General features: G+C 40.5%; 1 protein-coding gene and 1 long non-coding RNA gene across 6 annotated transcripts in view; one reads left to right on the top strand and one right to left on the bottom strand.

The window, feature by feature from the left end:
- The window catches only part of DDX60 (DExD/H-box helicase 60), a 215,643-nt gene that overhangs the window by 18,297 nt on the left and 172,878 nt on the right, over positions 1 to 24,468 (top strand). For 4 of the 5 annotated variants that reach the window (XR_012904205.1, XR_012904203.1, XR_012904202.1 and 1 more), the window contains exons 11-17: positions 5,189 to 5,288; positions 6,813 to 6,928; positions 9,967 to 10,130; positions 13,334 to 13,580; positions 16,552 to 16,718; positions 19,920 to 20,081; positions 21,987 to 22,136. Coding sequence is in view for 1 of the 5 variants with exons in the window: in XM_075930185.1 (XP_075786300.1) it covers positions 6,813 to 6,928; positions 13,334 to 13,580; positions 16,552 to 16,718; positions 19,920 to 20,081; positions 21,987 to 22,136 (842 nt within the window). In the remaining 4 variants the exon portion in view is untranslated. The remainder of the gene's footprint in view (positions 1 to 5,188; positions 5,289 to 6,812; positions 6,929 to 9,966; positions 10,131 to 13,333; positions 13,581 to 16,551; positions 16,719 to 19,919; positions 20,082 to 21,986; positions 22,137 to 24,468) is intronic. The other variant, XM_075930185.1, reaches the window with a different exon arrangement.
- LOC142829619 (uncharacterized) overlaps positions 473 to 24,468 on the bottom strand; it is a 40,978-nt gene continuing 16,982 nt past the window's right edge. Inside the window, exons 2-3 of the long non-coding RNA XR_012904210.1 lie at positions 11,085 to 11,124; positions 473 to 577 (exon numbers count right to left, since the gene is read on the bottom strand). This is a non-coding gene — a long non-coding RNA (uncharacterized LOC142829619). The remainder of the gene's footprint in view (positions 578 to 11,084; positions 11,125 to 24,468) is intronic.

The raw sequence follows: 24,468 nt of genomic DNA, 5'->3' as shown, positions 1-24,468 counted from the left end.
ATGTATTTAATCAGAGACATAATTGGAACTGGTATGGAGGCTTATATATATATAGCTGGGAAAATACTTAAAAAGTTGATTGGGATTTTAAAATGAAAATTATGACTCTATTCACACCCTTTTGGAGCTCCTGTCTCACAAATGTGAGTCATGTAGACAGTTGTGTCTGTGAAAATGGTGATTTCAAAGAAAGTGAATTCTGAATTAGGAAAGAAATAATCACACAAGAACACTATTTTAAGAGCTAGGCCAATTCAGTTAGTGGGACAAAACCTCATATGACCCTGTATTCAAACAAAATCAACTAACATATCTAATCATCCTGGATATTCACAATGACCTGTCCCTAATTAAATAAATTACATGTTCAGTTCTATATATTCAAGAAAATTGCAGGACGAATGCAAACTCTTCATGAAGAGAAGTAGTAGTAAAATATGTCAAATTGTCTTTAGCTAGTTATTTACTTACTTCGACATTCATTCTGTCAGGAAACTGAAGCTGGAGAAATAGTTCTGAGTGTTTTGCAATTGGGAGACACATTGAGGATCACTGTAGTAAAGCCTTGTCTTCACTGCTAAAAAAAAAGGCATGTATCTTACTTCTGTAGAACAATGCATATTAATCATGTATGGGTTAAACATAGTGAAAATAAAGTACCTTAGTTTACTAGGTGAGAGAAAGGGGAGATGTAGTGCTGACCTCACCTGATCTCTTGCAGTTCTTCCCAGCCCATTTCTATGATTGTATTACTCTAGTTTATGTTCCTATAAAAACTAATGTGACTTGTCTTCACTGTTTCTTCCTTGGGATAGCTCACTCACATTAGTTATCCTGAGGTAAGAAATGCCTTTTTCTTTTTTAAAGCAGTGAAGTTAAGGCCTAAGTAGCACAAAGACACAAGGGCTGCGTCTAGACTGGCATGATTTTCCACAAATGCTTTTAACGGAAAAGTTTTTCTGTTAAAAGCATTTGTGGAAAAGAGCGTCTAGATTGGCACAGACGCCTTTGCGCAAAAGCACTTTTTGCAGAAAAGTGTCCGTGCCAATCTAGACATGGTTTTGCGCAAGAAAGCCCCAATCGCCATTTTCACGATCGGGGCTTTTTTGCACAAAACAATACCGCGTTGTCTACACTGGCCCTTTTGCGCAAAAGCATTTGCGCAAGAGGGCTTTTGCCCGAACGGGAGCAGCATAGTATTTCCGCAAGAACACTGACAATCTTACATGATATCGTCAGCGTTCTTGCGCAAATTCAAGCGGCCAGTGTAGACAGCTGGCAAGTTTTTCCGCAAAAGCAACTGCTTTTGCAGAAAAACTTGCCAGTCTAGACGCAGCCTTGGTGGACAGAAGAAAAAGAAAAACCTAAAAACAACAACTAGTCTAGTAGCCCCTTAAAGACTAACACAAAATGTAGATGGTATCATGAGCTTTCGTGGGCAAAACCCACTTCTTCAGATGACTGGAATATTAGAAGTCCAGATCCAAGAATAAGTAAGGGAAGAGAGTGGGGGGAGGAAGAAGGGAAAAAAGGAGGGGGGAGAGAGACTGTGAGTAAATAGTTCAAATAGTTACAAGAGGCTGATAAGAACAATTAGCACCTCCATTGTTTGGTTGGTTGGTTAAGTCATTAGGATGTGGAAGACAGAGTGCGAGTAAGCTGATGTCCCTGTTCATTCCAGTTGCAAAAGAATTAAATTTGTAAATTAAGTTAAGTTCCAATCCTTCCCTGTGTATTTGGCTTGTGGAATTGGCCTGAAATGACACGGTGACTTGGAGATCCAATAATGAGTATCTGGGCAGATTAAAGTGTTCTCCAACAGGTTTCTGTGTATTGCCTTTTCAGATATCTGATTTGTGTCCATTAATTCTTTCCTGTAGAGACTGTCTAGTTTGGCCAATATACATGGCAATGGGGCATTGTTGGCATTTGATGGCATAGATCACATTAGTGGATGTGCAGTTAAATGAGCCTCTGATTTGGTGGCTGATGTGGTTGGGTCCAGGGATGAAATCGCTAGTGTAGATGTGTGGGCAGAGTTGACACCAGGGCTGATTGCAAGGGTGGGTTCCTGGATGGTTATAATGGAGGTGCATTGCGTAGTTACTGGAAAGAATTTGTTTGAGGTTAGGAGGTTGTCTGTAGGCAAGGATTGGCCTTTCCCCTAAGGTCTCTGAGGGTATGTCTACACTACAGCACTAATTCGAACTAACTTAATTCGAATTAGTTAATTGGAACTAAGCTAATTCAAACTAGTACATCTAGACCTAAAAACTAGTTCGAATTAGCATTTTTCTAATTCGAACTAGCATGTCCACATTGAGTGGACCCTGAACCAGGGTTAAGGATGGCTGGAAGCAGTGCCGGCAGGGCATGAGATTAGGACTTAGAGCGTGGAGCTGCTGCCTCAGGCTAGCCGAGGGCTGTGCTTAAAGGGACCCGACCCCCAACCCGGACAGACAGTTCTCAGGGGTTCCCTGCTCGCTTGTCTAACTCGATGAGGGACAGCAAACAGTCCTGGCTTGGAGTGCCCTGAGTGCCCACACTCGGCACATCACAGCACTCGGCCGTCAGCCTGGCTGCATTTGCCGCAGGCTGCCATCTGGGGAGGGAGGTCAATCGGGGGGCTGCAGGAGAGCTTCACAGACTCAAGGAGCCCACAGACCCACCACAGTCCTCCCCATCGGGTGCTCGTACTCCATTCCTCCCTCACCTCCTTCCACTTACCCCTCTCTAACCCCCCTTCCTGATGTACAAAATAAAGGACACGAGTGGTCAAAAATAGATATTCTTTATTGAACAAAACTCGGGGAGACTGGGAAAAGGAGGTGGGAGAGGGGAAGAGAGGGGGTGGGAGAGGGGAGGGTAACTAAAATGATCAGGGGTTTAGAACAGGTCCCATATGAAGAGAGGCTAAAGAGACTGGGACTTCTCAGCTTAGAAAAGAGGAGACTGAGGGGGTCTATGATAGAGGTCTATAAAAGCATGAGTGGTGTGGAGAGGGTGCATAAAAAAAGTTCTTCATTAGTTCCCATAATAGAAGGACTAGAGGACACCAAATGAAATTAATGGGTAGCAGGCTTCAAACTAATAACAGAAAGTTCTTCTTCACAAAGCAAATAGTCAACTTGTGGAACTCCTTGCTGCAGGAGTCTGTGAAGGCTAGAACTAGAACAGAGTTTAAAGAGAAGTGAGATAAAGTCATGGAGGTTGGGTCCATGGAGTGCTATTAGCCAGGGGGTAGAAATGGTGTCCCTGGCCTCTGTTTGTGGAAGGCTGGTGATGGATAGCACAAGACAAATGGCTTGGTCATTGTCTTCGGTCCATCCCCTCCAGGGTACCTAGTGTTGGCTGCTGTCGGCAGACAGGCTACTGGGCTAGATGGACCTTTGGTCTGACCCAGTACAGCCATTGTAAGCTCAGGGCTCAGGGTCGGGTGTCTCACTGGACCACCTTGATATTTATGCAAACCTGCTCCTGGGTAGCCAGGCTGGCAGCTCTCCTGCCCTAGACGGCCGCTTTCCTGTGCCTAGTGCGGAGGTTGTGGATGAGGTCCATGATGTCTGCTCTAGACCAGGCTGGCGCCCGCCTCTTGCAGACCTGGTGGCTGGCTTGAGCTGTGCCAGGTGCAGGGTCTGCTGGCTGGGTGCTGGCAGGCTTGCACCTGGCACGGGCACCGTAGCCAGCCTGTGCCCCTTTAAGGGCTCCGGAGCCGGGAGGGGGGCATACGAGTTTCCCTGGTGGTGCCCAGAGTGGCCACCAGGGAAAGCTGGGGAGGGCTAGCCTCCCACTAGTTCGAATTAAGTGGCTACACAGCCCTTAATTCAAACTACTTAATTCGAACTAGGCGTTAGTCCTCGTGGAATGAGGTTTACCTAGTTCGAATTAAGTTCGAACTAGCGGTTTGCTAGTATAGCGCCTATCAAAGTTAATTCGAACTTACGTCTGTTAGTTCAAATTAAGTTTGTAGTGTAGACATACCCTGAGAGTGAGAAAATAGAGAGGGTAGGGACAGTAAAAGAATTAGCTATAGCATACATACATTGTTATGTGATAGCTGTATTCCTTTTGTTTACAAGGGAGGTCTTTGTGATATTGTGTATCATGGTCTACCCTAAAGGACATATTCCTGTCCATAGTATTCATTACATTAAAAGTGACAGTAAAAAGGAGGGCACAGAAAATAATAGTCAGAGAAGAATGCACGCATTCGTACTCACTTGTTCACCTTTGGAGATTATAACACCATCAAAAGTATATGCAGTTACCATTAAGGATATGAATGTTGGCAAATATTAAAAGACCAGCAAAAAAAGAAAATAAATAGAACTGAAAGAAACTACCGTGAGAAATTAATTTGGAAAACAACAGGTAATTAATTCAGTCTATATTTAAATTATTTATATTTCTTGTGTCACATCGAATAAAACACAAGCAACGTAAATTACTAAAAGTGGGGAGAGGACTTTAATGCTATATTAGGTTAAATTGCAAACTGTTCCACTAGTTGTTTCAGTTTTCCTTTTGCTTTTCCTAGAAAAAAGTCTTATAATTTCTACTTATGTATAAGTGAAACAGTCTGCTTCTCTCTGTGCTCAGTCAAGCAAAAATGATAAGTAGAAATTATAAGGGACTTTTTACTAAGAAAAAGTGAACATCAGGTTCAAGTAAGTGAAATAGTCTGCACTTCTCTTTGTGCTTGGTCAAGCAAGAGTGTAAATTATAGAGGCCAAAATTTTCAAATCTGAGTAGCTAAAATTAGGCTCCTACATAAAATAAAATAAAAATAACACAATAAAAGTAGCCTAAGATTCTAAATAGAACAAAGAGGCTTGGATTTCAAAGGTGATGAGCATCTACAACTCCCATTGCAAACCAGGCCACTTTTATTTGTATAAATATAAAGGCCTTATTTTAAATTCTAGGTTTGAAAATTTTAGCTGGAAGAAATTAGTTCAGTGCAGTATGGAACCTCTGTTTCACAGAGCAATAACATTAATCAAAACACTTCCTGGATATTTTGTTCAATAAATCAGCAGAGACTTATTTTAGTACTGCTTTCTCTTGCATGAAGAATGTTTTGATTGTGCTTTACTGAAATTGCATTTGAACGTTATTTTAAGATGCTGCAGTAAATGCTTTACTATAGTTGACTTTTGAAGAATTATCTTTTTTTCAAATTGAAAAGAATCCAAGAAGATTCCTAATCTAGGGCTTATACCCATGACATCCACGATGGTGGAAAAATTTGCTGGAGATATTTTAAGTAGCCTACCATTTTTAAAAAGGTATGTGTCTGTATTACTTTTTTCTTTTTCTGAATATGTATATAAGATTAAATCATTAGGTGTCATGGTTTTGTCATGTTCTAGGAATTTTCATTATATTTTTCTTTTCATAATTTGGTATCAAACATCCCAACCAACATTTTCAAAATATTAATTAAAAATATAAGAAGTGAAAATAGTGTGAGTTAAAGTGTAAAAACAAACAAACAAAACATATTGAAATAACAGAGAAGCATATAATAGTATTTCTGTATATTACAGAATGGTCTTGGGTACTGTTCTCCCTATTTATACAGTTTAGCTCATAAACATGTGCATGTGAGTTTCATGTCTGTCTGTCTGTCTCATACACACACACACACACACACACACACACACACACACACACACTTATAATACATACCCAAAATTTCTGGAATGAAAACCGCTTATCTACACAGAATATGAGGTTTTCTCAGGGACTGAGCTGAAACTGTGGAATGAATTCCCAAAGGAATGAAGGGCCATCGGAGACCGCATTACCTTCCCTTTTAAGTACAAGACACATTTCTTTGGTCTTCCTTCTCCTTTATAAACACATAGCAGTGTGTAAATTAACCTCCTTCAAACTATTCAAACAACCAACACCACCCCTCGAAACCTTTCCGAAACAAAATCACTATATTGCACATACAAATTACCGCTAGTTGGTATCATACAAGAGAGGAACAAACCACAAGTGACAGATATTGGTCACCTAACAACACACTACTGGAAGACACTTGGATACTATCGTGATGTGTACGATATAATAACTGATACATAACAGAATTATATTATTAAAATGTGACACACATTCCTCCATTCTCTGACCACCAAAGACCGACCAAATTTGAAGAGTGTCAACTGAATTTAGCCTGGATTAAAAGAGGGTCAAATCAGGCTGCCAGTGTAAACCATGTTGGGAGCTTTGGCTTGTCGATTAGACTTGCTCCCAAAAAGGTACTGTAGAAGACGTCAGTTGCCAAAATCATGTCCATACTTGGACTCCAATTGCTTCAAACATCAGTTCCTTTAAACAAGAGTTAGCAACATTTTCTAAATATAGATAGAACTGAGACCACCTGGGATGGGAAAGAGTCAGTTAGGTGGTGTGCAACAATATGTAGCAGCATTGTACTGGGGTGAGTTTCACACATAAGAGACATGGAATCACCCTAAATATCTTGTAAGGTAGGAATTCAGGTGCTGATTAAAGTAAGCTGATAGTTATGTATTGCTGCTTCATTGGAATTACAGAGTGAAATCTTGGCCTCACTGAAGTCATTAGGAATTTTTCTTTAACTTCAGTAGAGTTGGGATTTTACCTGCAGACTCTTAAATAGTTTATATTTTTACAATTGCTTGTTCACCATTTTATATTATTCTACATAAGTTCTATCAGCCCAGCAACCTACTGATGTGATATGTACTTTAAAACATGTATTTTTGGAGAAAAAAAATACTGGAAATAATATACATTATTGATGTGTCTTTTATTGTTAGTGATGACTCTGCTGTTACTTCACTCATTAAACAAAAAGAATTTGATGAACTTCGACACTGGCATTCAGGAAAGCTTCTTAGTGATGATTATGACAGAACAAAGTCCAGTTCTCAAGGTAAAATATAAGACCCCCCCCCATACAGATAAAGCTAAAGTGATAGCAATGTAGTTTTATAATTTCAGACAGTGATTTAAAAGTTGCACTAATTTAATGAATCAATGTGTACTGGGGTAAGAATAGTCTTTTCAGTGTGTGTAGTACTTAGCTCAATAGATTTCCAGTCCCTCATTGGAGCACAGAGGTGCTATTGTAGTACAAACAGTGATAATAAATATAAAAAAAGCAACTTGAGTCTGAAGTACTGTTTTCTCAATTTAGAAATAATGAGAAATGCTGAGATTATTTTAGTAAGGCTACTCACATGCCTAAAGTTAAATATTTCTTTAATTATTTAATTATTTAATTGTTTGCAGGATCAATACCATAGGTTAATGAATACTTGCAAAAGTGAAAAGTAGCCATTTCACAAAAATGTACACATTAAAAATAATGCAACAGCTAAACAGTTTTCTTCTTCATATATAAATCAATCACTATTTGATTGACAAGATTTATTATTTTTCCATGACCACGCATCATAGTGTAGGGTCAGCTTTAATTTGTTGCTCTGTAATAAAATTCTATAGTATGTTAATAATATAATTTCTTCTACAGTTTTTGTTTCTATTATGCTAAATAATTATTCTGAATTTATCAGAATTTAAGATTAAATCATGCTTGCTACTACATGAGTATGCTAGAGGAGAGGCTTCAACTGGACTATTGTGTCCAGTTGTGGGCATCACATTTCAGGAAAGAGGTGGACAAACTGGAAGAAGTCCAGAGAACAGCAACAAAAATGATTAAAGGTCTAGAAAATGACCTGTGAGGGAAAATTGAATAAATTAGGTTTGTTTAGTTTGGAGAAAAGAAGACTGAAGGGAGACAATAATAGTTTTCAAATGCATGAAAGATTTTTACAAGAAGTACTGAATGGCTACGTCTACACTGGCCCCTTTTCCGGAAGGGACATGTTAATTTCAGAAGCCGTAATAGGGAAATCCGTGGGGGATTTAAATATCCCCTGCGGCATTTAAATAAAAATGTCCGCCGCTTTTTTCCAGCTTTTAGAAAAGCCGGAAAAGAGCGTCTACACTGGCCCCGATCCTCCGGAAAAAGCGCCCTTTTCCGGAGGATCTTATTCCGGAGGATCTTCAAAGTAGGAATAAGATCCTCCGGAAAAGGGCGCTTTTTCCAGAGGATCGGGGCCAGTGTAGACGCTCTTTTCCGGCTTTTAGAAAAGCCGGAAAAAAGCTGCGGACATTTTTATTTAAATGCCGCGGGGGATATTTAAATCCCCCGCGGATTTCCCTATTACGGCTTCTGAAATTAACATGCCCCTTCCGGAAAAGGGGCCAGTGTAGACGTAGCCCATAGGAGAAGAGGCAATGGGCTTAAATTGCAGCAGGAGTGGGCTACATTGTGCATTAGGAAAAATTAGCAAATTGTCAGGATAGTTAAGCACTGGAATAAATTTCCAAGGGAGGCTGTGGAATCTCTCATGATTGGAGATTTTAAAGAGTAGGTTAGACAAACACCTGTGAGGGATGGTTTAGATACAGTAAAACTCCAATTGTCCGGCATCCAGTGGTCCAGCACTCCTGACAGTCCAGCACCAACTGGAACCCGGAAGTGCTCCGGCCAGCTGGACAATTGGAGCTGCTCCGTGCCGCTTCCCCAAGTCCGCTGCTGCCGTTGCTGAAACTGACCAGCGGCGGAATTGGGGAAGCAGCGCAGAGCAGCAGGGGTGCTTCCTGGTTGGTCCCGCAGTGCCGCCCCTCACCCCTCTGCTCGGCGCCCGGCAGCATCCCAGCTGCTCTGCTCCTCACAGCTTTCCCAAATCCGCCGCTGCCGCTGCTGAAACTGACGAGCAGTGGACTTGGGGAAGCCATGGGGCAGAGCAGCTGGGGTGCTGCCGGGTTGGTCCTGCAGCGCTGCCCCTCACCTGTGTGGTGCTGCGGGACCAACCCGGCAGTATCCCAGCTGCTCTGCCCCATGGCTTCCCCAAATCCACCGCTGCTAAAACTGATGAGCGACGGACTTGGGGAAGCCGTGGGGCAGAGCAGCTGGGGTGCTGTTGGATTGGTCCCGCTGCGCTGCTCAGGTGAGGGGCAGCACTGCGGGACCAACCCGGCAGCACCCCAGCTGCTCTGCCCCGCCACTTCCCCAAGTTGCCGCTGCCGCTTGCTGTCACCGGCGGCTGCACGGGGCTTCCCCCGCCTCCCTGCAAAACGGTGGAGGGTTTGCCCCATACCGCGCCGTTCCCTGCCGACCCCCCCATACCCGTCACAGCTCCCCTTCTGGAGTACCTCCTGATACTCCGGCATATCCGATAATCCAGCACCCCCTGGGTTCCAAAAGTGCCAGATTATTGGAAGTCTACTGTAATACTTAGTCTAGCCATGAGTGCAGGGGACTAGACTAGAAAATCTCTCAAAGTTCCATCCAGTGCTATGATTCTATCATCTCCACTCAACAGCAGACCTGTGGCTCCCTGGAGGACAAAGCAAAGAACAATGAGTTGAACTACTTCATACCTAAATTCTCCTGAGCCTGGGATTGTCCTGCTTCCTCCCTGAATTCTCCTCAAGCTTCAGAGGAGGAAGTTGGTCCACTCAACCTTCTGAGGAGGAGGACTCATAATATTTTAACTGACAAGTTGACAAATTGTGACTTAGAGTGATGATATACTAGGCCTGTACTGGCAAACATGACATTACAACAGATTCTTGATACTTATATGGCCCATATGCTTTAATGTGGCCTTGCTGCTGCTCTGAAATGATGAGTAGGTAAAAAACGAATCCTCCATTGGAACCATCTATTTCTAAACAGCACCACTGGTTCTCTTTCTGGCAATTACAAAGATCTGCTAATGTTATTTGGAGCAGATGGCACCAAATGGCATGACATTTTAAAGCACTTTTGCAGGGGAAGACAAACCCTTCATTCTTCAAAATTCAAAAAATGAAAGGAAGGGAAGTATGTTGGCAGGGAAATGAGGGAGATTGGAAGCTTGTATATGTGTATAACATCACTTGTGTATTTTGAAGCAATGTGCAAAGATCCATGGGCCCTTCGAAATAATCAAAAGTTGCAGTCTTTTCTACGCTTTTATGGATCATCACTGGAAGGCAACATTTCAAAAACAATTGTAACCCAATTGGATACTCCAAAGAAGGCTTATTCTGGCACGAAGAACCACAAAAAAAATCATGTAAGACCTGTACAGTATGTCCATATGATAGATCAGTATGATATTAACTGTTTTATGCATGTACTGCACAGTAGTGATTTTTAAAAATTTGCTTTAAACTATCTAGTAGAGGAATTCCTACTATTCTTTTTCTGCCATTGTAAAGGTTCTGTATTTTTTCCAATAATTAGAATATCTGGATTTTCTCTCATTTCTTACTGAAAGAGTTCCCTCCTGCTACATTTCATTGTCCATCTTTCCATTTTATGAATGGCACAATCTTGGTGCCACTGCAGTAAGTGTGAGTTTTGAAGTTGAGTGACGTCCAAATCCTGCATTGAACTCTGTCTGAGTAGATCCTTACTGCAGGATAAATGACTAAGCTCATAATTGGTAAGGGAAGACCATTTTTGTCTTATTAAAAAGAGACTTACACTATTATATTGCTGCTCTCTGCAAGTACTGTAACTGGTAGGTTTATAACTTTTAGGGGACAGATGCACTGGCCACCTCAGAATCAAATAAAATTAACATTTATCACACAGGAAGTGTTGGCAGTAGGAAACATTAATATTTTTGAATAAGAAATCACACAACAAGAAGTGAGGGTGATATTGAAATAGAAAAAGTTAATGTAATAGATACCAAATGCTTTGGGAGGAGATGGGTTGAATGACTGGGGAATATGGGTGGATTAGTAGGATTTGTATTACTAGTATGTTGAAGATATTATTCTGTTACAGTATTGTTTACTCTAAACATTATAAAGCTCCTATAACTCCGGATAAATGCTGGCAAATATGTCAATGAACAAAAAAGTGAATAAGATAAGATACTCTTTTTTTAAAAAAAAAAACTAGCACAGAATAGGAAAGAGTAGCAGACACAAAGTGGTGGGGAGGATATGATAGGGTGAGGCTATAACAGCTGTTCTGTACAAATTTATGTAGTGGTCAGTGGGTAAGTGGGGCTTACCTGTTTGGAATACCTGCCTACAATGATGAATTTGTGCAGCCTGCAGATAGAACAGAAACAAGAATTTTACAACACTGAAAACATTTTTAGCATTGAAGCAAGATTGGTCTTTTCTTTCTAGAACATTACACACTTTCTGAGGTATAGCTGCACTGACGTCAATGGATCTAGGCCCATTTATACCAACTGAACATTTGTCCCTAATTGTTAAATAATTATGTCATGTGAAATCCCGACCTCACAAAGCCAATAGAGAAACTCTCATTACTTCACTGGGGCCAGGATTACTTATAGAACCTAGGCTATGTCTAGACTGCAAGCCTCTTTCGAAAAAGAGCATCTAGACTACAACCAGTACTTTCGAAAAAGCAAGCCGCTTTTTTGAAAGAGAGCACCCAGGCAGTCTCGATGCTTTCTTTCGAAAAAATACAGTTTGCATTACATAGTGCCTTTTTTCGAAATAGCACTTTCAAAAAAAAGTGTTCTTCCTCGTAAAACGAGGTTTTCTGTGGTTGAAAAAACTGCCACATTCTTTCGATTAACTTTTGAAAGAACATGGCAGCAGTCTAGACTTGGGAAGTTTTTTCGAAAAAAGGCCACTTTTTCGAAAAAAAAACCCCTGTAGTCTAGACACACTCCTAATGTTGCAACCTCTACAGTAACAAAAAAGTGCACTAAGGCCCATACTGTGATGAGTACAGGTAAATGTATATCTAGAAATGTATGATATAGTTTGTAATCAAATACAGTTTAGAGATAGCAAAGTAAAAATGGTTGTTGCCTTATCTTGATACTTTAGTGCCTGAATCTCCAATTTCTGCATTGAGTAATACTTTATATAGGCCTAATCCTGTGTTCTTCAGCTAAAATACGGCAATCGTGGTCTGATTTTTATTGGTCTTTGCACCTTGTGTAATTATCCACACCTGTGCAAAATACGTGTAATATACTACTTTTCTGATCTGTTAGTATTGCATTCACTTTCCTTCAATGGAAACACTCTTAAATTGCAATTTTTCCAGGCAGGGGCCATCCGTTATTGTAATATACTAGCAGATTTACCCAGCATTGTTTGGGTCCTTAACTCAAGGGGAGGGGAGAGAGATTTTGAATAATAAAAGGGAAATGCACACACTTTATTTAAATTATTGTATTTTTCAAAAATACAGTGTTATTTTTATAAAGTTAATTTTTATTTTGGATTTCTTTAAAAAAGGAATGGTTACAATTTTTCTGTTCTTCAATCAAGTGTATTTTTTCTTCATCCCTATACACTCTTATCACTCGTTATATTTTAACAAAAAAGGGCTATAATCAATTTTGTTTCCAATAAGATTTTCTGCTAGTTTTCAAACCTTTTAAGCATTAATTTAGCTGTGCCAAAGCATACAACTCCAATTTTTCTGTTTTATCTGTTTTTTGTAAGGTTTATTGAAAAGCAATCATATTCCAGGTTCATCCTATTTTTCTGGCTCATCGTGGTTCAGTTTCTTTGAACATTCACTCAGTTACGTCTATTTTGAGGACTGTACTTGATTTGGTGATTCTGTTTCTTTTCTGTTTGGTTTTATGAGAAGCAATCCCCCTTCCAGGCATGTCCAATTTTCCTGGAACAACCAAACTCTTACATTGCTTTAAGATATGATAAGAGGAAGCTATATACCGAATTTGGTTGTCCTACCTCTTACTGTTTAGGAGGCATTCTTGATCAAAGAGACAGACAGATAAATAGACAAACTCTCTAAAATATATAGTAAATCTATGTACACTACCTAGAACAATATGGTTCTAATCCCAGGATTAGGACCTCTGGGTGCTTGCAATACAAATAAATGACTACATAAATTACAAAAAAGCTTAGAATCAAGCACTGTATTTAGTGTTCATGGAAATTGAAATACTAGTGTTTTCCCATGTATAATTGTTAAAATAACTTTACAAATCAGGGTTGTGCCATAATGTGAAGAAAATGTCCATCAGATAAAACTACTGAGTAACCCCCCCCCAAAAAAAGTATTGGAATTTCTATTAATCCACTGAGTACTGATTTATTTTGAAGATGTTTTATATAAAAGCCAATTTACAGATGAACAGTGATTAATAAATAGTTTTAAGCAGTGAGTTACTTAAAGGTAGTCACACATCAACCTTTGTTGCATTAGATTACTTGTAATACATTAGCATTTGTTCTTTAAAATTTCATAAAAGTGTAAAGTTTTATGTATGTATTATATTTATTTTATTGGCAGAAGACTAAAGCAGAAATAATTATTGAGGAAAACCAAAAAAGAATGAAAGCTGAAGAAGAAAGAAAAGAACAGAAACAATGGGATGCTCTTGCCATTGAAAAGCTAATACAAGAGAATTTTAACTCTGGAATAAGTAAACTAGAGGATTTTCTGAAGAAGTGTCAAAGCACTTCTGTGAAATGTACTGCAGAAATGACAGTACTTAATACTTGCTTTGAACTGTGGCTAGAACAATGCAAAGACCAAGGTATGTGAAAGCATATTTGGGTCTTTTTGGAGGGGTTAGCAGCCATCTTTTCATACTTCAGAAGAAAATTCTAATAAACTTGCCGATCTTAAGTTATTGGGCTTTAGTTTTAAGAGTACATGGCTAGCTGATGTGAGTATTCAGGGGACGAGAGTGCAAGAAGCCTGCCTGTAACCCTCTAGCACAGGAAATGTGTGCATCTGGACTATCTTTCAGGGGATTTGTGTGGCTATGGAGAAGGGAATATGTATCTGCCATGTGGTATTTTAGCTCATCATTTTGGTGTCTTATGTGTACTGTAATGGGGTATGTCTACACCTGCACCCTATTTCAAAATAGGGATGCAAATGAAGACATTCGAAATTGCAAATGAAGCCGGGATTTAAATATCTCACGTTTCATTTGCATATTTGCATTATAGTGCTATTTTGAAATAGTGTTTTTTTCTAAATAAAATGCGCTGTGTAGACGTGTTATTTTGAGAGAAAACCCTTCTCTCAGAATAACCCTTATTCCTCATAAAATGAGGTTTAACAATTATTCCGAGAGAAGGGTTTTCTCTCGAAATAACGCATCTACACAGAGCATTTTATTTCAAAATAGTGCTATTTTGAAATAGTGCCATAATGCGAATATGCAAATGAAGCATGGGATATTTAAATCCCGGCTTCATTTGCAATTTCGAATGTCTTCATTTGCATCCCTATTTCGAAAGAGGGTACAAGTGTAGACATACCCACGGTCTTCCATAATCAGGGCATTCCAGATTTTGTTAAATTGGTTTTGTATCAGAGGGCACAGGATCACCAATTGGCTGCTGCTTCCAGTCATATAATGACAAAAATTGCATCCATTTTGAGGTTCTGTGTACCATATCAGGTCTGTGGAATTCTACGCAAAGTAGAGCAAGACTGAATTTCACAGTTATATATATATATCCAAAATCTGTGTTAGAAGGTAGAGTATTTCACGGCATATGAATTGGAATATCGTATGCCATTGCCTGAGAATCAAAGGGAAAATCAGCTGCAAAGAAGAGCTTTGGCCCCGTTATAGTAGTGAATTGGATTCAGGTCTTTCTGAAAAGCCCTTGTGCAATCTTTGTTACTTTTGCCTGTGAAATGCATACAGTGAGCCCTCGCTACTTCGCGGTTCGACCATCGCGGATTCACGACTTCGCGGACTTTTTTCATTACGTATGTATATACGTGAATCCGCGATGGTCGAACCGCGAAGTAGCGAGGGCTCACTGTAAATAAATACGTAAATATGGTGTCCCTACTTCGCGGATTTTCAGCTATCGCGGTCGGGTTTGGAACCTATCTACCGCGATAAACGAGGGTTCACTGTAAATGATAATCACCAACCATGGATCATAGTATGGATTGTGAAGGTACAAAACAATTTTCAGTGGAAAAAGCTGGGTCTAGAACTCATTGTTTATGGGTTTGTAGTTTAGCTTATCATTCATTAGACTAATCAAAGTCTTGCTCAGCTTGCTTTTTCAGGGCGTGTCCACACTGCAGGGCAAAAATAGAATTAAGATATGCAACTTTAGCTACTTCAATTCCGTAGCTGAAGTTGAAATAGCTTACTCTGGCTTTTGGCACTGTCTACACAGAAGGAAGTCAAAGGAAGAACACTCTTCCTTCCGCTTCCCTTACTCCTTTTGAAATGAGGGTTACATTAGTAGAAGTAAGAAGTCCTCCATCTCAACATAATTTCGGAATAACAGCTTGCTGTGTAACTATGTTATTTCAAAGTAATGTCAGTTATTCCGAAATAATGCTGCTTTGTAGATATACACTAAAAGCTGTGTGATGGCTAGAACTTTTCATGTCATTATGAAACTACATATAGCTAGGGCCCAAACATGGATTTTCATGACCAGTTTGTGAGAGCTGGCAACAATGGTTTAGTAAGTGACAGGAGCAAAAGAAGAATACCAAAATTCTGAGAGGATCATCATGGAAAACATATATTTATGGTAACATCAAACCCTGTTCCCACTTTCCATCTTCTATTCTCCCATATCATGGTGTAGAGGATAAACTCCAAACACACTGTAGCATTATATTCCCCTATGATTAAATACAAGATCTGGACACCTGATAAATATATTTTTAGAGCAGTACACATGTTCTAACATGGTAATGAGGTGTAAACAAAAAAGGATTTTTTAAAAAAATTCCAAACTCCCACCTACAAGCACTGTCCATGAAAGGAGGCAAATGTGTAATGCTTCAGAGTATATTTTTTATTTTGTGCATTTTGATGTATACATAAAATTTAAAAGCTCCTATCCAGAGCTCTAGACAACTTTGCCTTAAATTCAAAATACAAGCCAAGTAATGCAAACAAAAATATGTAGTTTCTGTCCCTCTTTCATCCTCCAGAAAAGAAAACATTCTAGCTATAGATCCCAATTCTCAATGCCCAGACTTCAGCCATCAGTACATATATATGTGTAGAAAAATGTGGAAAGAAGTGGGCTTTGTAGCTTGTCCTGAAGCTCCATAGAGTTGAACTATTTTGAATGTGTCTCTCACCACACAGCCTGGGATTAAAATAAATCATAAATTGTCTGCAAAGGTATCCCTTACCAGGACTGCTTCTTAGTCATTTTCATTCTTTTGCCTCCAAGAAAATCTTGAGAACTTGTCTATGACATCAAATTATGATCATATAGGGTACAACTGTACTGTAATAAAAAAGCTGTAGCACACCCGTGGCTGGCCTTGGTCAGCTGACTCAGGTTGAAGGGCTTAGGCTGAAGGCCTAAAAATTGCACCATTGATGTTTGAGTTTGAGCTAGAACCTGAGATCTGAGACCATCCTCCTGACCCGCATTTGCACAGAGCCCATGCAGCTGTGATGCTTATTTGGCTCTTGTATGGAGGGTTCTGTCACTTCTCAAATGAACAAAAATATTTTTGAATTTATTGAGATTATCAATATTTTGTTTTTTAAGGAAAGAGAGTAAAAGATATAAATATAGCTGTTGAAGTAATGAAAAGAACACATTCCTTGCTGGAAAAATGTAAAAATGTATTGGAGAAGACAGATTATCAAAAGATTGTAAGATGCCTTAGATACTTTGGATTTGACAATTTAGCATCTACTTTGGATTCTTCCCAGGTAATGTCTGTATAACAATTTTACTATTCTACATGCATGTAAGTTAATCTCTGCAGTAGTTTTGGTCATATAATTTTTTCAGAATATTTACAGTAGCATAGAAAATTGTATTAAAAATACTATTTAGATTGCAAAGTCAAGTACTTGAAATGTAGGAGATACCAGATTTATGACTGCCCCTATTTCTGCACCCTTGCACACTTTGTGCAACTGAGTAAGGCAGAGGCCCATGATAAAACATGTGATAATGTAAAAGCTGCATTGTGATATATATGCACAGTAGGGCCAAATAATGATTGCACAGGCAACTGTAAATCTGTCATTTCCTAACTTTCAAGCGTTTGATTTTTGCCACCTACATAACATTGTTTTAACAGTTTGATTATTTAAAACATTTCTTAAGTGTGTTTTTAAAGAAAATAGCAGTTGTTGACTCGAGTCCCACGACTTGAACTCGAGTCTAATTTAAGTCGCCTAGGTGACTCAACTTGAGACTTGACTTGGGTTCATTGTTTGTGACTTGAGACTCGCTAATTTTGTTAAATCGACTCGGTGAAAAAATTGTCCAAAAATGCTGATATTGATGGCTTGTACAAAAGTGACTTGACATTTTTAAAATTAAGACTTGAGATTTGACTTGGGACTTGACTCGAAAGTGACTTTAGGGACTTGAGACTCGACTTGAGACTTGAACTGTAGTGACTTTAGACTTGACTTAGACTTGACCATGACGACTTGAAGACAACACTGGAAAATGGTAAGGACAAATTCTATTATGTGCAAGTGGAAGAAGCATATCATTGTGCAGCATTAATTCACACCTGAACTTTCATCATTACACAATATTTCTACCACTTAACCTACAGGTAGAGCCCTGCAAATCCACAGATATCTGCTTTATATCCTCAGGTATCCACATCTGTGGCTGTGGATGCATAAACCCATGGTTCATTTTTGTGGAAGTGAATGTAGATACAAACGTTGCATCTAGAACTCTGCAAATAGCACATATCTGCTTTATATCCATAGGTATCCACATCTGTGGATCATTTCTGAAAATGTGGCAGTATATACCAATGTATCCCTTCAGGGCTCTACCAACAGGCATCACAACATTAGTTGGCAGTTGGAGAAGGCAGTTATCTCAGGCTACATCTATACTGCAGCTTTTTGTCAGCAGATACAATACAAATGAAGCACTCATTAGCATTTTCACACTGTCATTTGCATATTCTCTGCCAATGCTTTTTGCAGAAGAGATTTTTGCACAAAACCAAGCAGTGTAGACGAGGCCATTTTGTGCAACCCCCCCTTTTTTGCGTAACTCCCCCCTACACCTGACTCCGAGATTGAGAGTTTGTAGACTCAGCCACCACACCAGCTTGAGAGGGATAGAGCTGGCAACACTGGAAGGTAGGAAGGATAAGGGGACCCCTGAAAGTGGTGGAGGTGGGGTGGGTCCTTCAGTGGCACAATGGATAAGGCATCTGCCTTGGCAGCTTGGGGTATAGGGCTTGGATTGGATCTTGCTCAAAAGGTTTTTTTTGCTCAAAACGGCCCCATCTACATTGCTTGTTTTTGCGTAAAAACCTCTTCCGCAAAAAGCATCGGCAGAGATTATGCAAATGACAGCATGACAAATGCTAATGAGCACTTCATTTGCATTGTCTCTGCCAACAAAAGGCTGCAGTGAGACATAGCCTCAGAGGGAAGTTGGTTTGCTAGGTCCAAGAGTGATCATGGATGGACGTTGGTTTGATAACTCTCTCTTTCCCATTTCCTTCTCTATCCAGGAGTAGGGGAAGCTCTTGATGTACTTCTTGCCTTCAAAAAGGATGGACTACAAGGGTCAAGGGCTAGAACTAAGGGGCTTGTTTGTTTTGTCCTCTGCCCCTACATCCTCTACCAAATAGCATATAGGAGGGTTACATGCTAGACCTGAAAGGAGGAGTGAAGCCTGGCTCTATTCGTCTCCTACAACAGCTCCAACAGCACTTCAACCATGCTTTAGTGGCTGCCTCATCCTAGAATGTTCATCTTTAATTATTATAATTATTATGAGCTACACAATTTTCCTGAGGAACAAAAATGAGAAAAGGGAAATGGAGATGTTAAAAATCTGTCAGCAAAATTTGTCAAACTTAAAGGGCAGAAAAAGAAACTTCTGCTTGATAGATAAGCCACTGTATAATAATATGAAAGCCTACTGCAAACAATGGAGGTGTTAGAAAGTCTCAAAGAAATGATCTCAAGAACTTTTATAAAACAAAATTGTAGACACTTAAATATAGGACTTGCTACTGACTCCCTATGGGTACGTCTAGACTACCGCGTTTTGTCGACGGAAGTTTTGTCGACAGATACTGTCGACAAAACTTCCGTCGACAAAGAGCGTCCAGACACATTGAGTTCTGGCGACAAAGCAAGCTGCTTTGTCGACAGAACTCCATAGTCTGGACGCAATGTTACAGGCAATAACACCTTCTGTCGACAGAGTTCTGTTGACAGAAGGTGTTATGCCTCGTAAAATGAGGTATACCAGCGTCGACAAAACTGCTGAGTTCTGTCGACATTATGTCGACAGAACTCAGCGGTACTGTCGACGCTGGTATAGTTTTGTCGACAAAAGTCCACTTTTGTCGACAAAACTAGGTAGTCTAGACACACCCTATGTAATAACACTAAAGACTAGGAAAGGAGAAGAAAGAAGGGGGAGGAGGGCATTTTATAACAAACAAGTTAAACCTTTCAAACAAAATTTAGAATCTTTGGTTCCATGTTATAATAGCTATAACATCACTCCTGCATGTAGGCTATTGTCCCATTCATTGCCTTTGTCTGAATAATGGCTTGATCCTGTATGATACTGGGTGCCTCTTGCATTCAGCACTACTTTTATCACCTCCTTAACTCTTCATTACCATCAACATCAAACAGTGTCCAAGAGTTTCTAGGCTTCTTAATGCAACTGTGTAAGGTCCTGATCCTGCCATCAACTTCAGAGTTCTTAATTTCTTGGTACTGTGAGACCATAATAATTTGATGCTTAACTAGAACAAGAAAATCTAACGTATTTTATATACATCCTTTTCTTTATTGTAGGCAATGACCTAGATAGATTATTGCGTCTTTAAGGAGTGAAAGATTAATTAATCATTAATAGAAACAAACAAGCTGTGTTAAAATTTTGAATATTTACAGATTTCAGAGGATGACAGAAAAGAGAAGGCAAAGATTTCTAAGTATGCTGTTGGCATGGGAGCAGCTCGGTTTCAGCTACAGTACATGGGTCATTGCCTATTACGAGACGAGAGAACAGATCGAGATCCCAGGGTCCAGCATTTTATTCCAGATACATGGCAGGTAATACTATGAAATCTGACTTACTGTTTTTATGGGTAATCCTTGTCAGAAAAGCAAACATTGAACTATAACAGAAAATTGTACAGCACCACATCAAAAAAATGTTCACAGCCTCTTTGAAAAGCAGATTTGTGAACTTAATTTTTAGGGACCTCCAGTTTCACCTACACTGTGTGTGAAGGTTGTGTGAAGAGAATATATATATATATAGTCAGACCTTCTATAAAGTATAGATTTTCACATTTTAAATGATTTTCTACTTGATTAGCTCTGGATTTTTTAAAAATCCAGATTTAGATTTCAGAATAAACTGTCTAATCTCTTGTCCAATTCTAGAAAAGCAAGTTTTATTGTAATTGCCTTGTCTGCAAGGAAAATAAAAGTACACTTGTCTGTTTGTAGGTAAGTCGAAGAGAAGGTAGAAATGATTAAATTTATCATAAGTCTGAATTTATTTTTGATTTGCTGATGAATGAATGTTGCCATTGTTTGCCTCCTTTTTTTGTGACTGCATTTTATTATATGAGAATTTTACACTGAATTTTCCATAAACTGGTGACAGAGTCTTAAAAATTTTGACCCAGATAAGAACACATCAGCTTCCATTCAAGTGGTTTTATATGGCAGGATGTTTAATGTTAATATTATTTTTATTATTATATTATACCATACATTATATTAGTTTTTGTCTAGATGTTTAATGTTAATATTATTTATTTTCCATAGCATAAAAATTGTTAGTCATAACAGTTTCTATGCTATGGAAAATAAATAATATTTTTTAAACTGCTGACTTTTGTGGGATTTTTTTCCAAGTTGATGCTCAGTAATGATGACGAGTATCAGAGAGGTAGCCGTGTTAGTCTGAATCTGCAAATGCGGTGAGGAGTCCTGTGGCACCTTATAGACTAACTGAAGTGTTAGAGCATAAGCTTTCGTGGGCAAAGACTCACTTCGTCATGCATCTGACGAAGTGGGTCTTTGCCCACAAAAGCTTATGCTCCAACACTTTGGTTAGTCTGTAAGGTGCCACAGGACTCCTCGCAAGTAATGATGACCTAATTCAAACTTGACTGGACTGAGCTGGATGGCTCCAAAGTCAGCTTTGCATCTGATTTTTCAAAGGCTTTTGAGGAAGGTGGCACAAGGCAGAGCAAGTAAACTTCATACCCTATAACAATCAATAATAAGGCCAAGAAGCCTCACCTTTTGGAACCACAGGCCATCTGAGACTGACATTCCAGAATCTCATTTTCTGAAGGTGTCAAGTATCAGAGGGGTAGCCGTGTTAGTCTGAATCTGCAAAAGCGGCGAGGAGTCCTGTGGCACCTTATAGACTAACTGAAGTGTTGGAACATAAACTTTTGTGGGCAAAGACTCACTGTGTCATGCATCTGACGAAGTGGGTCTTTGCCCATGAAAGCTTATGCTCCAACACTTCAGTTAGTCTATAAGGTGCCACAGGACTCCTCGCCACCTTCTGAAGGGGAAGTCACAAGTATGCTACTTCAACTTTTCACCAGTCTCTCTATGCACCCAAAGAAGGTCCACTACTAAGAAGTACTGAGCTAGCAGAACATGACGACATGCTCCTTGCTCTAATTCTAGCTCTTACTCTATTATTTCTCCACAAGTCTCTTTGGGTATGGAGAACATGGAGTTTTCTCAGGAGAAAGGGGATGAGATGAGAAAGGGGTCTGTGTGAAAGCGTGGCTGTAGGGGAAAAGGCACTGGAGTTAAACATGTTTTTTCAATAGCAGGGCTACATAGAATAATGCAGTTGTAAAAAGAAAAGCTGACTGTGTGCTGGTGAACCAAAATGGGTTTAATTGAATCATAATGTCTTGAATTGTGTAAAAAAAGATATCGTCTTGACATACAATTCATGTCACTCTCTATCTGCAGCGAGACCTTCTTGACATTGTAGATAACAATGAATCTGCAGTGATTGTAGCCCCTACCTCATCAGGGAAGACATATGCCTCTTACTACTGTATGGAGAAAATCTTGAAAGAAAGTAATGAAGGGGTGGTTGTGTATGTTGCTCCAACAAAGGTATGGCTTGAGTAGATAGCATAGTTTAATGAAAAGTATTTACCATATTTCAATAAAAAAAAACCATATTTCTACCAAATCCTCAAAACCCCAGTTAGGGCACATCTACACAGCAGTGTTATTTTGGAATAATTGACGTTATTCCGAAATAACATAGGGTATGTCTACACTACAGAGTTAGTTCGAACTAATGGATGTTAGTTCGAACTAACTTTGATAGGCGCTACACTAGCGCTCCGCTAGTTCGAACTTAATTCAAACTAGCAGAGCGCTTAGTTCGAACTAGGTAAACCTCATTTTACGAGGATTAAGCCTAGTTCGAACTAGCTAGTTCGAATTAAGGGGTGTGTAGCCCCTTAATTCGAACTAGTGGGAGGCTAGCCCTCCCCAGGTTTCCCTGGTGGCCACTCTGGCCAACGCCAGACAGAAACTCTTCTGCCCCACTCCTGGCTCCGGACCCCTTAAAGGGGCACGGGCTGGCTACGGTGCCCGTGCAGGGTGCAAGCCTGCCAGCACCCAGCCAGCAGACCCTGCACCTGGCACGGATCGAGCCACCCACCCGATGCCCCCCAGCCCTCCCCCTCTTCCCGGGACCAGGCTGGCGGCTCCCAGGAGCTTGCCCGGGACCGCAAGAGGCGGGCACCCGCCTGGGCTAGTGCGGACATCTCCGCACTAGGCACAGGAAAGTGGCCGGCTAGGGCAGGAGAGCTGCCAGCCTGGCCACCCAGGAGCAGGTGTGCAAGAGAATCAAGGGGGTCCACTGAGACCCCTGACCCTGAGCCCTGAGCTTACAATGGCCGTCCTGGGTCAGACCAAAGGTCCATCTAGCCCAGTAGCCTGTCTGCCGACAGCGGCCAACCCTAGGGACCCTAAAGGGGATGGACCGAAGACAGTGACCAAGCCATTTGTCTCGTGCCATCCCTCTCCAGCCTTCCACAAACCTTGGGCAGAGACACCACTCCTACCCCTGGCTAATACCACTCCATGGACCTAGCCTCCATGACTTGATCTCATTTCCCTTTAAACTCTGTTCTAGTTGTAGCCTTCACAGCCTCCTGCAGCAAGGAGTTCCACAGGTTACCTATTTGCTTTGTAAAGAACAACTTTCTCTTACTAGTTTGAAGTCTGCTACCCATTCCTTTCCTTTGGTGTCCTCTAGTCCTTCTTTATGGGAACTAATGAAGAACTTTTCTGTATGCACCCTCTCCACCCCACTCATGCTTTTAGAGACCTCTATCCTGTCCCCCCCTGTCTCCTCTTTTCTAAGCTGAAAAGTCCCAGTCTTTTTAGCCTCTCTTCATATGGGACCTGTTCCCAACCCCTGATCATTTTAGTTGCCCTCCCCTCTCCCAGCCTCTCTCTTCCCCTCTCCCACCTCCTTTTCCCAGTCTCCCCCAGTTTTGTTCAATAAAGACAGATTCCATTTTGGAAGACACGTTATCTTTATTTTGTACATCAGGAAGGGTAAGTGGAAGGAGGTGAGGGAGGAATGGGGTACGAGCCCCCGATGGGGAGGACTGGGCTGGCTCTGCGGGCTTCTGGGGGTGGAAGCTCTCCTGCAGCCCCCCAATTGCCCTCTCTCCCCAGATGGCAGCCTGCGGCAAGTGCAGCTGGGCTGATGGCCAAGTGGTGTGATGTGCCCAGTGTGGGTAGTCTGGGCACTCCAGCCAGGACTGCTTTGCAAGCGGGGCACCCCTGAGAAGTGGCTGTCCGGGGTGGGGGTCGGGACCCTTTAAGCACAGCCCTCGGCTAGCCTGAGAAAGCATCTCCATGCTCTAAGTTCTCCTCTGATGCCCTGCCGGCACTGCTTCCGGCCATCCTTAAGCCCGGTTCAGGGTCCACTTACTGTGGACATGCTAGTTCGAATTAGCAAAATGCTAATTCAAACTAGTTTTTTAGTCTGGATCCGTTAGTTCGAATTAGCTTAGTTCTAATTAACTAATTCGAACTAAGTTAGTTCGAATTAACGTTGTAGTGTAGACATACCCACGGTCTGCTTCTCTACTACAGTACATGCAGTTTTTTTGACATAATGTCAAAATAATGTCGAGCTGGAAGGCTTCTTACTCCGACTCCTGTAACCCTCATTTTTTGAGGCGTAAGAGAAGGTGGAGGAAGAGTTCTCTTTCTCAGACTTCCTGCTGTGTAAACAGGGCTAAAAGACAAAATAAGCTATTTCAAATTAAGCTATGCAATTGACATAGCTCAAGTTCTGTAGCTTATTTAGGCTTTAGCACTGTTATGTAGAGGTACCCTTAGTGATTTACATCTGCTGAGGATCTGGTTCAAGTGGGTTAAAACCTTAAGCTTCTATTCAATGCTGAAAAAACAG

The sequence above is a fragment of the Pelodiscus sinensis genome, chromosome 5, assembly GCF_049634645.1.
Source record: "Pelodiscus sinensis isolate JC-2024 chromosome 5, ASM4963464v1, whole genome shotgun sequence".
Taxonomy (NCBI): domain Eukaryota; kingdom Metazoa; phylum Chordata; order Testudines; family Trionychidae; genus Pelodiscus; species Pelodiscus sinensis.
This window is presented reverse-complemented; position numbering and strand designations above follow the sequence as displayed.